Below are 17830 nucleotides of genomic sequence, written 5' to 3'. Positions count from 1 at the left end.
ATATTGATGCCATTCATATATAGGTTCCCGGAAATTTTCCCTAATGGAACACCAAACAGTTAAGCAGTTAAAACTGTGACAATGTAAGAAAGAAAAAAGAGAATATGTCAGTCTTTTAAAGACCATCAGATTACTTGCAAGGGAGACCCAGCAAACCAAACAACAGAATTTACAAAATATTTCCATTTCAATCTCTTTTGTATCCATCTAAGAAGAAACAAGTACCTTTTGTCATGAATTCAGTGACTATGTAGATTGGCTCCTCAGAAACAACAGCATAAAGTGGAACAAGTTTATCATGCCTTAATTTCTTCATTATTTGAGCTTCTTGAAGGAAAGCTTCTGGCATCATTGTACCAGGTTTTAGTGTTTTGATTGCTACTTTTGTAGTTCCGTTCCATGTTCCTATGGAAGCAGTGCATTATACTGTCAGTTACAGCAGAGAGAGATTTTCAGAATCTAATAAATAAATGGCATTAGACTAATCAGTTACCTATAACTGCTTTCTCTTTTTTTACTTTGAAAACTGTATAGAGAATCATATTAAAATCCCTTTATTCATGCTTCATGAACCGATGAGAGGCCTTAATCTGAATCAGATCAATGGTCCACCTTGTCCAGGGTTGTCTAGATTGATTGGCAGTTGCTCTCTAGGGCCTTAAGGCAGAAGTCTTCTTAGCCCTCCTTCCAGGGATCCTTTGCAAATGGGAGGAGCCAGACTGAACCTGGTTTCTTCTGCATGTAGAGCCTATTCTGCACCACTTAACTATGACCCTTCCCTATGCAATGCTTACCCATCCATACTTCGCCAAAGCATCCTTGACCCAGCTTAACCTCTAGCCGCAAAGACTCTCTAGGAATTTCCCAGGCATCTTTTGCTAAACCTTGTGTCTGAGGTTTCACAGTTGGGCACACAGTTGTTAATTTATGACACAGGCCATCAGCATGATCTGGTAATTAGAAGAAGAAAAAAATCCCAGATAGTCACAATTTTCAACAACAAAAAGTCATTTCCATAAATTCTCTCATTAGACCAAAAGTGCTCTTTATAAATCTTTTAATAATATCAAGATCTGCTTCTATATATTTTCATTTCTGCAGCTATATATGAAGCTGGAGGATTTAAGACTTACCTGTATAGTGCTTGACCAGCTTTTGCAAAGATTCAAATTGTGCTCTAGTTGTTATGTAATATCCACCATTATCAAGTTTTCTAATTTTGTAGTGTTTCACATTGTCACCTCTAACCTCATCCCAGTCACGTATAGAAAGGGAATAAGCACCTTGAAAAAAAGGTAAAAAAGTAAAGTTTTGCTTTTGTCAATGTATTTATAAACAACAATAGTTGTTTGCCCTATGAAATAACAAAATTAATGATATACCTTTTGTGGTTTCACTCTCACGGACTAAGAAAATACCACGTTGGTTCCCAGGATTTAAAAGTAATCTCTCTGCATCTTTCCTGCCCATCTTACCAAAATACCATCTAGATAATTCAAAGGAAAAAATATATGGTCAAATAAGGATTCTCTTGCAACAGTCTGAATAATACTGCAGTGTAAAGATAACATTTTACCAAAAAAAGTCAATTGCATCTCAAGTGATAAGAATATGGCTTTCCATACTGATCCTACTATAAACCTGCAATATTTTCTATTTGAACAGGAAGTATGGTTTCCTTCTTTATGGACTATGGTTTAAGAACCATGGAAATTGTTCCAAAGGCCGAGTAATAGTCTAAGTCTTTATTCTTATTCTTGAACTCTAGCCACTCTCTCATACCCCATGGCAAACTCTTTTGTGGCCCACAGTTGTGGAATGACATGGGGGGTTAACTGCTCAATTAAAATAGTTAAAAATTCCACTGGACTAATGCAATCACTGGTTTTGCTGAGGCAGTCTTTGGATTGTAGCTTCAATGTAATTTTGTTGTTCCCCTACATTTTTTCATTTAAAATTCATTGTTCCATTGTAGTTTTGTGGTATTTTTTAAATGTCAAGCATATCAAACAGTATTTTAAAGTGAGGCAATATTTATAACTATTTATTGATTTGGAAAACACATTATGTTATGTGTGACATATCATTTTATATCCTATCATATCTTAAACACTCCTGACTAGCATAGAAACAAACATTAAGCAAGCAATAAAATTAAACTTATGCAACTGAATATTTATAGATTAAAAAATAAACTATAGACATGGTTCCTTCTCATAATAATAATAATAATAATAATAATAATAATAATAATAATTTATTTATACCCCGCCCATCTGGCTGAGTTTCACCAGCCACTCTGGGCGGCTTCCAATTGAGTGTTAAAAACAATACAGCATTAAATATTAAAAACTTCCCTAAACAGGGCTGTCTTCAGATGTCTTTTAAAGAGGAGGTAGATGCTTATTTCCTTCCTTCACATTTGAGGGGAGGGTGTTCCACAGGACGGGCGCTCATTCATACTGAGGTATGTAAAAGGAGTCTTCTGCTAGTTCTAGCTTTCCCCATAACCCAGGTGGGAATGAGATAAGACTGTAGATGAGAAAGCTTTCTAAAATTGTTCCCAGATTAATTTAGATATTATCAGTGGCGTAGCGTGGGTTGTCAGCACCCGGGGCAAGGCAAGTAATTTACGCCCCCTAACCCGTGGATTTGCGCCCCCTAACCCGAACCCCCAGGTGTTGCGCCCGGTGCGGCCGGCCCCCCCTGCACCCCCCACGCTACGCCACTGGATATTATCCAAGTTCTCCTGGGGAAAAAACCCAAAAAACTGAAAATATTTTTCCAAGTCAAACCAAAGGTCCAATAAAAAAATTAGTGCCAGCCTTTGATGGTCCTATCAGTCCACCACACTCAGCACAACTCCTCTTTCCCCTCTTCCCTACATTTATCCAGAAATCTGGTAGCAGCAGTGGAAGTTGTAGAGAGGGAGAAGAAGAGAGGGGTATCTCTTTTCTCCTTCTTTCATTAACAATGTGCTGGGTACAAAGGCAGAGTGGTTATGTGCAATTTAGTTCTCCCAAAGGTTGCTGCAACTGCAGTGCCCCACAGGAGACTTTACCTGTCTCATATTTCCCCAGGCTTACTGTCATGTCAGGAAAACAGAAGGAGAGAAGGAACAAAGCCTTTCTGCTTAATTTTCTCCCTTGCCCTATAAATGCTCAGTGCTCCTGCTGCCTCCTTGCAAATGGTAAATGGAATTGCGTTAAGGGGGAAGTCATTAATTCTTCTCCAAATTTGATCGTGACCTGAGCCAGATAAGAATTTGGGAGTTCTCATCTGATGTGGTGTTTAACAAGTTCCTTAAGTTTGCATCAAAACCTGGGTGAGGATAACTTCAGTGCCATCATAAGATGTAATTTCACCTATTCCTAAGATCCCTATGCATGCCAGAGGACTTAAGAGAGTGGATTGGTGGCAAGACAAAAATTGGTTGTCTAGTACGCAAAGCCTTTTTTAAAAAGCACTTAAAAATGCAGCAATACACACAGAGAGAGAACTGCTTTCACCCAAGATTTAGATAACAAAGTATGGTTCATAGCAACAAACACTGCATGATAAATAAATTCTTGGAGTATCTATGTCAAAGGACTTGCTAATGCATGAGTCATCAACCACTATTATTCAATTCCACCCACAGCAAGTTAATGGAAGGTTACTTTCATAATCTACAAGTAGTACTCCAGCACTTTCCCAATGGAGGTTTAGCCATCTAGCTGTGTTCCATGACCCTGTTGCCCTGAGTAACTAGGATAGAATGTAAAAAATATTGGTAAATATAAAAATCTGTTAAACAAGCATTGTAGAGCATTCTTCTATCAGCATTAGATTAAGCATGTGCAATCAATAATCCTTCATATTATGTGGGACTTCAGTTCAAAGGGTTGCATGTACATATGAAAATCACAAATAATCAAAACCTTGGAGCCATCTCATGCCTAGCGGGTGAGCATGAGAGAGAGTAGTCGAATCTGGCCCCAAAGCTGTTGTAAATGGTATCTATTAATAATTTAGCTTCTCCCTTACCCAATATCTGTGGGCTGTGATGGGCCAATAATTGCATCAGCAGCTACACATGCAAATACCGTTCCCAAAACTCTGGTGTATGTTATGTAAATATAAGCTAAAATGTAAACAATGTTTATTAAGAGATTGGTTTCATTTAGTCCCTCAAGGCACTTGGAATAGGGCAATCTTTCGTCTGCCTATAATTCTGTTGAAAGGTTATGGGTGAAATGACTGACCAAGGACACAACAATGCCTTACTCTTCTGCTTGAATGGAGTCTGCAGGAGCTACGTAATTGCTAGGAATGTAGCCACTCTTTCCTGTTGCAATTGATCGTGCTTCCCACCAGTCTCCTTCCCTGGGGGGAAAAAAGGTATTACACTGAATATACATGAACAATAAGTCACTTGGCAAAGTGAAATGACATGAATACATAAACTGATCTCCAGTCCTGGCTTAGCTAATATGGCCTTATTGAAATTTAGGAAAACGGAATCTCAACTAAGTTGCACTAGAAACAAGTAAATTTCCCCCTGTTTCGGGGCACTTGTATGCAGTGGAAAGGTCAAATTCCACCTTGCCTCTAGTAAACCTTTGACCAATAATTGGAAAGGATGACTCTAGAAAATGGATCCTGAAAGGCTCTGGTTTCCCAAGGTTAGGAAGCCATGAAGGAGACAGAATGTCCTCTCAACTCTGGAAAATAATGGAAAGTGACTTTTAAAAATAACTCTTCAATTAGGGAATAAAATATGATCATCTTCTGAATGTCAAAAAGCAGTTTCATTATTAGAGGAGACTTGGAATCTCAGAAGACTTGGAAGCATCTTACTGCAAGTTCCAATTTGGCAAAAACCTTCATTATATATGCATATTAGATATAGATAGATAGATAGATAGTGCGTGCGTGCGTATATAATTAGATCTACTACCTGCCCTTTATTTTTTTATTTCTTACCCACTCTTCACTGTAAGGTCACAGGATGAGTTACAAAGATAAGATTATACAATTATAAAAAACAAATACAACTGTTACAATTATAAAGCACATAAAACTATACCAAATGGATTAGAGCAATATGAATTCAGCAAGACTTGGGTCCCACAAAATAAGAAACCTTAACTGTTATAGGGCACAGAGTAAAGAAGTGCCCTTCTTTACTGCAAGTGGCATAAACTATGCAATGAAGGGAGTTGCACAATTTAGGGGCTGCCGCAGAAAAATGCCCTCTTCCAGGCTGCCACTCACCACACTTCTGACGGTGGTGCAGCTAACAAGATGATGGTATTGTTCTGGAGATAATCCTGATCCCTAAAATGAACAACGGGTGCAATCCAGTTTCTCTTTGCATCCAACCCCTCCTGCATGCATGGTCTGCATAGAAGTGGCTCTTACCATTGACTACAGAACCATAGGACCACAAGGGTCATCTAGTCTAACCGCCTGCAATGCAGGAATCTTTTGCCCAATGTGGGGCTCAAAACAACAACCCTGAGATTAAGAGTCTCATGCTCCACCAACTGAGCTATCCCAGTCAGTAGCCATTCTGTCAGCAGACAGCTACACATGCCTAACATGTGCAGTCAGGTCTACAGGAAGATGAAAATACTTACGTGTTATTGATTATCTGGAACCGTTCACCCTTCTTGAATGAAAGGTCATCTGTAGTTCTGGCTTCATAGTCATATAAGGCCACAAAAATAGTAACACCACCTTAGGAAAAGCAAAAATATGAAAATCAGGTCTTTTGCTAAACAGAAGGCATATAAAGTGTTTTTTCAATTTCATCTTGAAGGTAATTTGAATGGGAAGAATGGGCTGCATCCAGACGAGCTTCATTGCACCTAGGTCCTACTAAAATCCATGTGAAATGTTAGTCATGATATACCATATTGACCCAAATATAAGCCACACCAGAATATCAGCAGCACCTGTAAAATTCAAGGGGGGGGGGAGAAAAAAAGACAATACCTGAATATAAGCAGCTCCCTTAAAATTCCACAGGCACTCACACCCATTCCGTTTTACCATATGTCTGTTTCAGTAGCAATATCATAAAAGCCAATTTTTGGTAAGGTCGTGAATTTAAGACGCACTTTAACTTTTCACGGTCCGAATTTGGAAAAAAAGTGAGGCTTATATTCAGGCCAATACGGTAAGTTCCATTTATTGCAATGGAAACTAAAAGCAATTTTCTTGATCTGGATCTAATGCAATGTCTGTAGGTGCTTTCCAATGGGAACATTGCCCAATTTCAATTTATTAGTTTTAAGAATTCTGGTTAACTCCTACTGCTTTGATATTCGAGAGCTGAATTTCACATTATGATTCTAATACAGGCTGACTACATTGCATGTTTAAAAACTCAACAAATACGGCTCTACAATAAATGACTGGGCAAGGGTTCCAGCTGTATGTTTACCATGTGTGTTCAGACCCTTCAAACACTTCAGGAAGAAGAAAAAACAAAACATCACAGTGTGATGTGCTTCAGTGATTATTTCTTACTCCAACTGCCAACTGGAGAGTAGCAAATAAGTTTGAAGAATAAGGAATGCAAGTGACACAGATGATGGCACCCTTTCTCACTCAGTAACTCCAATCAGCAGATGTATCTGTTTCCCATTATTCAGCCCCATGTTTTCCTTTCTACCCATAGGCAGCTAAGCTCAGCACACACAGAGGCCATATTTTTCCAGAGTACACAAGATTCCAGAACTAAACTTCCAGTGTGAATTGCAACTTTCAATAAAAGATGACAAGAACAAAAGAGTGCTGTGATCACTATAATGGATTGTAAAGAACAATTTAATTGATTTTTCTACAGATGGTAGCTATATATTCTCTCATTGAATTCACTGCTTTGGCACAATGCTTTCAAATGTACATATTTTAATACTGCAGATACATTTACTGCAGTATGCTTTATTTTAAGACTCTACCACAGTTCATTTCAGGAAAGGCCTCAAGCTGGCATTTTGTATAGATCACATTTCAAGAAGAAGCAAGTATCAGTTCAACAGAAAATACAGGCTACAAACTCTGCCCACATACATCCCTTCACTAAAAACAAGCCACCCCTTCAATTTTGCTGGGTTTATTTAAGAAACTTTCTGAAGTTCAGCACACGCTATGGATAAACTTCTTAGATTTTTGAATCTTTACGGTTGCAGTTTTCACAGAGCACTCAAAGTACAGTGGTACCTTGGTTCTTGAACTTAATCCATTCTGGGAGTCTGTTTGACTGTCGAAACTGTTCCAAAACCAAGGCACGGCTTCCAATTGGCCGCAGGAGCTTCCTGCACCCAATCGGAAGCCGCAGAAGCTGTGTCGGATGTTCGGCTTCCAAAAAATGTTCACAAACTGGAATACTTACTTCTGGGTTTGCTGCGTTCGGGAGCCGATTTGTTCGACAACTAAGTCATTCAGGAACCAAGGTACTACTGTAAATACTCAATCTCAATTTAGTTTAAGAGAGAATTTTTTTTTTTACCCCTCAGTGGTCTAAGGAAAATCATTGTACACACGTATGCATTTTCTCCTAAAGACTTACACTGAGTACAGATGATCATTGTTGTAGACTGATTTCCTGTTACTGCAACCATATTATCCCCTTGATCCAGCAAAACTAACATAACTGTCGAAACATAATGTGTGAGGGTGGGGAAAATTTCAGCAGATTTTTTTTATAGAAAACCCTTTGGGGGCTATTCAGTTTGGATATTTCTTTTTTAAAAAGGTTGGAACATGACAGATATTTGCATAATAATGAATGAATGAAGCATGCATTCTGCAAGCAAATATGCATACTGGAAGTACCCATAAATCCAAATTTGAAGAGAAAGCGGAACTCTAGTCTCCAGACGTTCCATTCCATGTGTGGCTTCGGTTGCTCTGTACTGGAATGTTGGCCTCATTATGAGGTAAATGTGATTGTTATGTGCAAAAAGGTCTTATTTTCAGATTTTTCTAGTAATCAGCATGTCTAGAAATATATATAAAAGATCTATACACTTCTGTTTTCTGGATAGTGTAGAAACAGTGATGTGAGGTTGGAAATTTTCTCCTATATTTTTTTGTAGAAGTTTCCCCATTTCTAAAAATGAAGTGGTCCATATAATTAATTAATAGCATAAGGAATGGATGCACCACCAGTCAAAAGAGCCATTTCAAAGTTGTCACCTTTTTTCCCAAGTGACTATCCCATGGATGTTAATTTAGCACACAAACAAACACATGACCTAAATCTTCAGCAGGGTTTGGTTCAGACATATCCCAAGGCAAATTGAGCTGCCAGGGACAGGTTCAGTGCTGTTTAAGGTGAAGCAGGTATCCTCTGAGGCATCCTAAATGAAGTCATTGAAGCCTCACGGCTGCTTTGAAGCTTCAGAGGTCCCAGAGAACTTAGAACTGCCTCCTTAAAATCATAACATTTCCTCAATATCTCCAAAAAGGACAGGGGGAAGGGAGAGTAGAGGGTGCAGTTTTGTGACTGACTAACTGGAAAATAGCTTCCCCAGGGCTCTTCTTTTTTACTTCCAATCATGGTGCTTCTGCGAGGGAGAGAAGTGTCAACTAAGCAGAAATCAAAAAGAAAAGCCACAAACTGTTTTTCATCTATCACACTTCCTCTCACCTCTCCTTCTATGCTCCGTGCTGTTTTCTACATACTGACCAAAAAACCCCAGAAGGATAAGTTAGTTCCTTTCCGCCAAACACTTTAATAACTGCCCATCCCCTTGTACACCCCCCACCCCTTGCCTATCCATATGAAATTCTACATATTATTTTGGCATCTTTGGACAACGCCATTTTCAGAGAAATTCTTCAGAAAAGCTACGGGAGGGATATGCAAGTCTGTTCTTTTCCGCCTTTAAAGACATTCCTTGCACAACCTGCCCTGCTCCTATCTGTCTGAAATTCGGGGGGGGGGGTCAACCCAACATAAAATTCCATCCATTTCTGTAAAGAAATAAAAAGGATATGCATCCTCTTAAATAAATTAGCAAAGTTTAATTGTATCTAGTGCAAAAGCCCCAAAGCTTCTCTCTAAAATTTGGTGGGCTTCATCCACTTAGAAAGTGCTATTATGCCTGCATGTTCCATCCACTGCTGTCAAATAGTAAAAAATACAGCCATTTGTTGATATTTTTGTTACAATGAATTGGGCCATATGAAGTATTGGATTTTCCAAGGCGATACAAGGTTTCATTTCTGAGCCAAAGCAGCTCATGCCCAAGGTGGTCCCTATCTCGGCTCTACTGTCTCCAAGTTACTGGAAAGTTATTATCTGTGCACAGTCTTAAAAACAGAAGGGTTTCCATATGATTTCTTCATTCAATTCAAGTCCCTGTCTTCCCCCTAGACTCTAAAAGCTGTGCAGGTCTCAACCACTCAACTCTAGCCCATGCCAAAGCACCACCAAACAATTCTGAACTCTGCAGAGAGAGTAAATCAATATGACATTTTCATTTAAAAGGTAACATTAGATGTTTTATTCCCAATGATTTGAGTTGTAGTCATACAACACCTGCAGATCCACTGGTTCCCTATTTCAGCTCTACTGTCTTCAAGTCATGTTTTTACTTCCAAGGCATGCTTTCCATTAACATTTTCCTCCTGCCATCATTATATTTTTAAGTACAAACTCATAGTTAAGTCAAATTTATTTTTGAAGTAATGCCCATCTGTTAGATCACTAGGCTACACCTGCGTGAAGTACAGCTGATTTCACTGGGCAGAATTAGTTTAAGCTTTCCCCTACATTGCTTTATAATTTCCAAAAAATACAATACCTTTTTGACCAGAGACCATGGCAGAGATTAGAAAATGAATGGACATTATAGACCAAATCACATGCAGCTTTTGGTTTAGTTAATTCACTCCTAAGGGACTCTGCTGGAATCTGGAGTTAGTTTTGAAATGATGCTCACCTGTTAAACCGCTAGGATATGGACATGGCACAGATGAAAATGAGGAAGATGCTCCTCCAAACGGTGTCATCCCAGATGGCCCACCAAAAGGAGTCACGGAATGGCTGTTAAAATTAACTGATGATCCCTTTATTGCAGGTGACTGGTTTGCTTGGGTTGGATCTGTTCCATAATGGCTGGCATGGGAAGTAATGGGTTCTGGAGCATTCTCAGTCCTATATTTCATTGTAGGACTTTTATCTTCCTTACTTTTAATACACCCCATGGTCTTTTCTGTAGAGAGAAAGATAGCATCACTTTGATATGTCAATATTTAAATAAGTTATTCTTTCTTAAGTATTTAGAACAAATTGGAGATCTAAGTGTCTGAGGCTTCGACAATTCTAAATTCTGAAGCTGAATGGCCTTCCTGGTGAATAAAAAGGTGAATTTGTTGACAGCAGAGTTCATAATTTTGAGCCTGGTTGCAATTGTACGGCCTTATTACACTAATAAAGACCCTTTGATCTCTGACATGTTATTTTTCAAGCTATTGGACTCACACCAATGCAGAGTTCACCAATGCACTGGCTGGCCCCTGTGAGAACAGGATGATAGTCTAGACAGGCCATTGGCCTGATCCAGCAGGCTCTTCTTGTGTTCTTAAGTACATAGTCACACAGTGCAATATTTAGCAGCCCTTTAAGTTAAAAACTGTTATAAAAAGAATACAAAAAAATAACATTTCATTTTAAGGCATCAACTTAAAATGGACTATTTTAATAACCACTCTTGCAATTTTATTCTCTAAACATTAAATAATAATAATAATAAACAAATCCACGCTAGTAATTTCACATCTTTAAATTTAACATCTCAGTTGTGTAAGCTGCTTCTACTTGCCATTTTTACAGAGGTAACCGAGTTCAAAACCTGCTGAGGAAAGAAGTCCTCAGTACAGTGGTACCTTGGGTTACATATGCTTCAGGTTACAGACTCCGCTAACCCAGAAATAGTACCTTGGGTTAAGAACTTTGCTTCAGGATGCGAACAGAAATTGTGTTCTGGCGGCGCAGCGGCAGCAGGAGGCCTCATTAGCTAAAGTGGTGCTTCAGGTTAAGAACAGTTTCAGGTTAAGAACGGACCTCCGGAATGAATTAAGTACTTAACCAGAGGTACCACTGTACTGATAAACAGTACTACTGAACTGGTGAAGTTCTATGAAGTTAATGCTAATTAATTTGAAAAAGATAGATAAACTGAAGTAGGTGAATCCTGGACAATGTTGTTGGCACAGCCTGGTCATGTTTCTAGGATATGCTAGGTGCACATGGTTTTTATTAATTTTTTGTGTTTTTCTTCCCACCCCAGCTAAGCAACAGTAGAATACGGCTGCTGTTTTGCCAATGTAGCATTGGTGCAGCTCTTCTTTAATGTAATATCAGTATAGGATTGCTCTGTTACTTTAGTTACACAATATGTTTAATTCCATTGCCTCTGTAGAAATGGTAAGTAGTTTACAATGATCCACCTCAGATAAGCAATTTTAACAAGGTATGTTATTATTGTTTATTCTTCCAGGTTTCTGAAATATAGACATGATCTGCTATGTGATGTTACATAAATGCTGATGAGTAAATATATTGATTTGTGTATGAAGCATTACATTATTCATACTTTCTACTTGAAGGTTAGATACTGTTTCAGCTTTGTTTGGGATTTTAGCTTTTTGGGTGCAAAATTGGCAAATCAGAATGGGTTCAAGTAAGGTAGGAGATCCATGTGGAGGCCACCCATATGTAGCCTTCCACATCTGCATGTGGGCAACTGAGATCACAAATATATGATTTTTTTCAAACTGTTTAGAAAGATTTAACAAACACTGTGTTGTAAATTATTATATTCACATTTAATTAAATGGGGTACTTATCAATTTAGAGTTTAAATATAGTAAGAACTTATGCCAACATTAACTGACAGTGTCTTTTTACTAAACTCTTTCACACTTGTGCAAAGTTAAACCAATTTGGAACTCTCTCTGCTAGCCAATTGTCTGCTTAAAGTATGAGTCCTATTCACTGAGTTGAATTGCTTCATTAAGGGACAGTTGGCTGGCATGGAGAAGACTGAGCAGACTGACAATGTGCTTCAGTTACAAAGAAACTGCAGCAAGATTTTTAAAAATCACACTGGGTCTCTCAATAAATGAAGCTAGCTGAAGAGCATACAAATAAAGAATGTTTCCAGGAGAGGCTGAAAGTTCTGTGGCCTTCTGACTTAAACCACATTAAACAACAACAACACAATATATGTATTTGATTTATTTGAAAATATACTCATGAATATTAAATGCTTTGGCCACCTCATGAGAAGAGAAGACTCCCTGGAAAAGACCCAGATGTTGGGAAAGATGGAGGGCACAAGGAGAAGGGGACGACAGAGGATGAGATGGTTGGACAGTGTTCTCGAAGCTACCAGCATGAGTTTGACCAAACTGCGGGAGACAATGGAAGACAGGAGTGCCTGGCGTGGTCTGGTCCATGGGGTCATGAAGAGTCGGACATGACTAAACAACAACATATTAAATATATTTCCTCAAAAAAGGCAGTTATGAGACCCCCTAAAAATATATCTCTAAACCTCAAAATTCTGTATAATTATTGACTAAGGGCCAACGTTCTCTTCTTGGACAAAGAGCCTGAGTGGGTATTTACTCCCATACTCCAGACAAGTCATAGATGAAACATATTAACCCATTTCGCTCTTGCTTCCAATCTGGTTTTGGAAATTAAACTGCCTTGGTTACCCTGATGATTGACAGATGAGTGGCAACTCTGCTCCTTCTCTCAACAGCTTTCAATGACCATATTATCCTTCTGATTATTAACCATCTGGGGTAAGAATTGGAAGCACTGCATTTTGTTGGTTCCACTCCTACCTGATTGATCAGTTCCAGAATGTGGTGTTGGGAGACAGTTGCTCTGCCCTGTGGTATTTTTGCTGTGGAATTCCACGAGATTCAATCATTTCCAATATTGTGAATGAATGAATGAATTTATTAATACGGTCACAGACCAGCCGCTATCATTTCCAATATTGTTTAACATTTATGTGAAACCACTGGAAAAGGTCATCAGTATATTTGGAGTGAATAAGTATACAGTCTGATCACAACTCATACACAAAATCAAGCATAGCAAAAAGCTGTCTGAAGCCCTGTGTGGAAGACCTTCCTGTCTCCACTGGCTCCCTAGGTTGCAAGATGAGTGGGGAAAGTAGTGAAGGCAGAAAGAGGAAGAAGAAACCTGGTTCCCTCAGCTGCGAAAGGGAGGAGAAAAGCAGACAGGGAGAGAGGCAGACAAAAGCTGTAGCTCCATTCTAGCTATTTTGTTTTGCTTGTAGTTCTCTCTGTTGGCCTTTCCAGAAGCCCATAATTCTTCCTCCATCTACCTCTGTTTCACCACTTGTTTCCGAGTTGCCTCCTACATCAGGGGGGAGGTTGTTGCTGCCCTCAGGCCAAGCGCATATAATAGAATTTTGTGCAAATAAAATGTGTGTGTGTGTGTGTGTGTTGTGATCATACTGTATTGCTAACGCTGAGCTCTTTCTTCTCAAATTATGTTCTGAGTAAGTGCATGGAGTAATAACAAGCTTGAATGAGAGCCAAGAAATGGAATATTTAAGTCTTAGGTGCTGTTGGTTGGTGAGAAACTTGTTAAACAGCTGACATGAAGCAAATCAGATGGCTAGTTTTGCAGAAATGAAAATCAGTTGATGTACAGAAAATGTGGACACTCATGCAACACACTTAACAATGAGAAGAAATGCGCAAGGTAGGTCTTTCCCCTTCAGCAGGTGCTGATGTGTATGTACCATGCCCAATCTAGAACAATTTTCTTTTTGAAATTTGCAAGAACGGCATTCCACCATAAACAAAGTATTCTTCTGAATTCAAAGAGCTTATTGTTCCAGCCATCACAAAGCTCCTGCCATAGTATCATTGGTCAGTCAGTTCACTGCCTTTAGGTCCAACAAGCCTAGAAATCTAATAATAAACAACATGATAGACCAGGGAATGAAGTTCAGCTTAGAGAAGATGAAAGAAAGAAGGGAATACGAACTCAAACCAATTCAAAGCCAACAATGAACTTTCATGACTGAAGTATAATACAGAGTTGCCCAAACCCAGGATTTTAACTTAATTTCAAATAAACCTCAACAGGCCCACAATAAACATAGATTATTCATCGTGGAGTTTTTGTGCTACCATTTGATGGATGAATGCTGCTCCCACATGGTCCTATGTCTCAGAACAGTATCAGCATAACTATCATGAGATTAATGATGTTTCAGCTACAACTGCATATGCCATTCATAAGGTGGCTCTGCCCATGTAAACCAAGCAAGCAAATGAAATTCCCCACGTGATGAAGATGGTATTACTGAAGCAACAATTTGTTGTTGAAAAACAAATTGAAGTCTAAGTGCAAAGATTGGAACTGAGGAACTTTGAGCAGCAAACAAGTTTCCTCAGGCTGCACATACTGTTCCAAGAGGGGTGGTCAATTAGGAATCACAGCTTAGCAACATGCTCCCAAGAGAGCTGTGCATAATGCAGACTCAGGGATGGCTCATGCTTTGTTGGCCAGGAATGCAAATGGTCAGCTGGGCCTTGTTCCTGCCATTCACCAAGGTGGGGCTTGAATTTACATTACCTGTTTCCCAGTATTATGCCCTAGATTATGGACATACTCCTGGGAGGGTGCAGGTATGGCTGCCCTTATTGCCAGTCCTAGTTCCCCCCTTCCCATGAAGGCAGAAGGCTCCTTCTTCCCTTCAGTAGGTATAGAGCCATGGGTACTGTGAGATACTGCCATCTTTCCTCCACTTTATGTTGTACATTTGAAGGAGTTGTTACTTTTAATGCAAGAGGCATAAAAATACTGAAATCTCCCATGTGCAATGATTTCTGGTGCTTCAGAGTTGCAGGGATCTTGTTGTTTCCATCACAGTGTAGACTGCTTTTGGGTGCCCGTTTATCAGGCTATGCCTTACATGTGTGCAGTGGAGATGGAAAATGTCATGTGCTTCTATACTGTGTACAGATCGGTTTCATCTATGCCTAACTGACAGGTGTCAATGGCGTGATGCACCATGATTGTCTGTGTAATACTGACTCTCACCAATGGGGCCACAACTGTTATAACTTCTGCATTCTGCTTTTGTGCTATTCTTCTTTGCCCTTCTTTCAACTTTTTACTGTGTAAATTTATGATCCTGATTAAGTTGCATCAAGGCTATCTATGCTGGCCAAAGTAGGTGTCTGACATTGCAGGTCAACAGGATTGCCTAGTAAGTCTATAAAAGAGTAAGCTCATTGCTGCAGCAAAAGTGACAGATAAAGGATGTTAAGGAATTCTTAATTCTGGACAAGGAATAATTTGTTCATCATTTTACATACCAGACGTTTTGTTCTCAAGAGCTAACTTCCATCAGCTTGATAGATTTTTATATTTAATTGCAAAAGTTGTATGAAGAATTCAAAATGTGCTCATTTGTTAACAGTTTACAAAACTGTATATGGCTTTTGAAACATGCAGCAACAAATAATATAGTAACATCATAACAAAATCTCAGCAAAGCATTTTCACCTCTAGGGAGCAACTGAAACAAAGTCATGACAGGAAGAATAATGTTACCTAATTTCCTCTGTCAAATACTACAAGAACAAGAACAGAAAACCAGATACTTGTCTGAGGTTTTTGTGGTTATTGCAGCTTCTCCATTCTCCAACTATATCAATACTATGTAGCAATACAATAAGTAAACTTTTGTTCTGACAATCTGCATGGTCTGACTGTTTGTTCTATGGTGAACCTAAATGTTAAAGATAAGAACTACAGAACTCTATTGGCATTCTGGGTATGTGTTAAGACATTTGCCTTGTCTTTTCTTCTTTTTTGGAAAGGATATCAATTATTTTTTCAACAGTCCCATGCATTTTTTAAAGTTCTCCACATTATATAGAAATGTATTCAAATCTGCACCAAGAAATACAGCCAAAGAATTCTACTTGTGAATGCACACTATTTTATTCTATATATTAGGAAAGTGGGTGACCCAACTGCAAATATGCTGGTGCCCCAGACTGGTTGGGGAGCGGAGGACAAGATTAATCTCCACCAACAAAGGAACTGCTAGGTGTACAAATGCCCTACACTTTTGAACCCCACTTCCCTTGTGCAGTCCTCCAAACCATCTTAACCCAGAGCTACCTTCATGACATCGTCAAATACTGGCAGCAGACAGAGCACACAGGTACAAACAGACCTTCAGTTTCCAGTGCTGGGAGAAAGGAAAGCAATGGCTTCCTACAGGGGGGGGGGGGAAGGGCTTGATGTAAGTGTATCCTCCATCACAGATACTATGAGGCCAATTGTTTTTAAATGCAGAGCAGAAGGAATGGCCCCTGACTGGGATGTGTTCTTCGGATAGAAGGTGGCCTATCTGAAGATCACTTCCTTATCACAGAATCCATAAGTTAACACAGGGGTCAGCAACCTTTTTCAGGTGGGCTGGTCCACTGTCCATCAGACCATGGGGGGGGGACCGGACTATATTTTGAAAAAAAAATATGAACGAATTCCTATGCCCCACAAATAACCCAGAAATGTATTTTAAATAAAAGAACACATTCTGCTCATGTAAAAACATGCTGGTTCCCAGACCGTTAGTGGGCCGGACTGAGAAGGCAATTGGGCCGCATCCGGCCAACAGACCTTAGGTTGCCTACCCCTGAGTTAACAGAAGTCATCTCCATGTGAGATAGTGACAGGCCTATCTTGGAACAGAGTGGAGCACCAAAAGGAAGGAAGAGAAAAAAGAACTATCTCTAGGGGCAATTCTGGGATGGGGTGGGGGTGAGGTATTTGCTTTATTACCCAATATCAAGCAGATTTTTTTTATAATTTAAAATGCCTGACCATTTTATGTTCAGCTGTTTTCAAGTGGAATACCATCAAGGGGGACTAGTTGTCTATATACCTCCAGAAACATCAGTACCAGAATATCATCTGTATTCTCAGAGACAATGAATACAAAGCAGAGGCAGTGTTTCCAAGACAACAACCTTTTAGCAAAGAATTGTGGTAATCTAAAAGTATTTCTGTCAGCTAAACGTGCGCAATAGGTTAAACAACGTATCCCAAGAACTAGATTTTCATAAGACATATACAATAATGCAACAGTTGTCTTGTGGATTTAAGGTGGAAGGAAGAGCATATGCGTATGGAGGATATTTCGCTGACATAAATAGAATTCCTTTCAAGCAAAATTAGTTAGGTGGTGTAATGTTGTTCCATCCCATAATAGTATACTGTTCTAATAATCCTGTACGAATATACTTGTGTTGCCAATAATTTCTAAGCAGCAAACTTATTTCTAGGAAAACAATGATCTCAGCTCTCTCAGCTCTTTTTCTTAGCTGGCTTTTATCAGAAATCCCAAACATAAGTATACAAGAACGGTCTTGGATGAAAGTGAATCTTCTTCAGGGCCGTGGCTAGGTGATCTTGCACCCCTGGCAGAACCGATTGCACACTCTAGCCATGGACAAATTAGCTCTTCTTTCCACCTCTCCTCCAATCCTGCCCCCTCCACCCATTCAATTCACCCTCTATTTAAAACCATTTCTTATGAGGCATTAATTGATATTTATATTTATGGACATATTTTTAAGCCGATTTTGCACCTCCCCCCATCGCCTGCATCCTTGGCAGGGGCCCACCTCACCACCCCCTAGCTACAGTCCTGATCTTCTTTCCCAAAGTAGATAGCTTAAATGCCTCTGAGAAACCCAAAAAGCACATCATTATGGCAAAAAAACATTCTCCATTGCTTGCTTGCCAGCA

General features: G+C 39.3%; 1 protein-coding gene and 1 long non-coding RNA gene across 3 annotated transcripts in view; one reads left to right on the top strand and one right to left on the bottom strand.

Annotated features, from left to right (window-relative positions):
* The window catches only part of YES1 (YES proto-oncogene 1, Src family tyrosine kinase), a 30002-nt gene that overhangs the window by 7506 nt on the left and 4666 nt on the right, over nucleotides 1-17830 (bottom strand). Inside the window, exons 2-9 of one of the 2 annotated variants that reach the window (XM_081205759.1) lie at nucleotides 9942-10214; nucleotides 7562-7645; nucleotides 5622-5721; nucleotides 4267-4365; nucleotides 1383-1486; nucleotides 1134-1283; nucleotides 795-950; nucleotides 226-405 (exon numbers count right to left, since the gene is read on the bottom strand). In XM_081205759.1, the coding sequence (XP_081061885.1) occupies nucleotides 226-405; nucleotides 795-950; nucleotides 1134-1283; nucleotides 1383-1486; nucleotides 4267-4365; nucleotides 5622-5721; nucleotides 7562-7645; nucleotides 9942-10206 (1138 nt within the window). In that variant the 5' untranslated portion in view covers nucleotides 10207-10214. The remainder of the gene's footprint in view (nucleotides 1-225; nucleotides 406-794; nucleotides 951-1133; nucleotides 1284-1382; nucleotides 1487-4266; nucleotides 4366-5621; nucleotides 5722-7561; nucleotides 7646-9941; nucleotides 10215-17830) is intronic. The other variant, XM_081205758.1, reaches the window with a different exon arrangement.
* On the top strand, nucleotides 13063-15763 carry LOC308592654. The gene is made up of 2 exons (XR_014010603.1): nucleotides 13063-13753; nucleotides 15578-15763. It is a non-coding gene; the product is annotated as an uncharacterized lncRNA (long non-coding RNA).

Source organism: Podarcis bocagei (assembly GCF_964188305.1).
Source record: "Podarcis bocagei genome assembly, chromosome: 8".
In the NCBI taxonomy this organism is placed as follows: Eukaryota; Metazoa; Chordata; class Lepidosauria; order Squamata; family Lacertidae; genus Podarcis; species Podarcis bocagei.
Note: the sequence above shows the minus strand (reverse complement) of the source record. Positions and strands in the feature narration are given on the sequence as shown.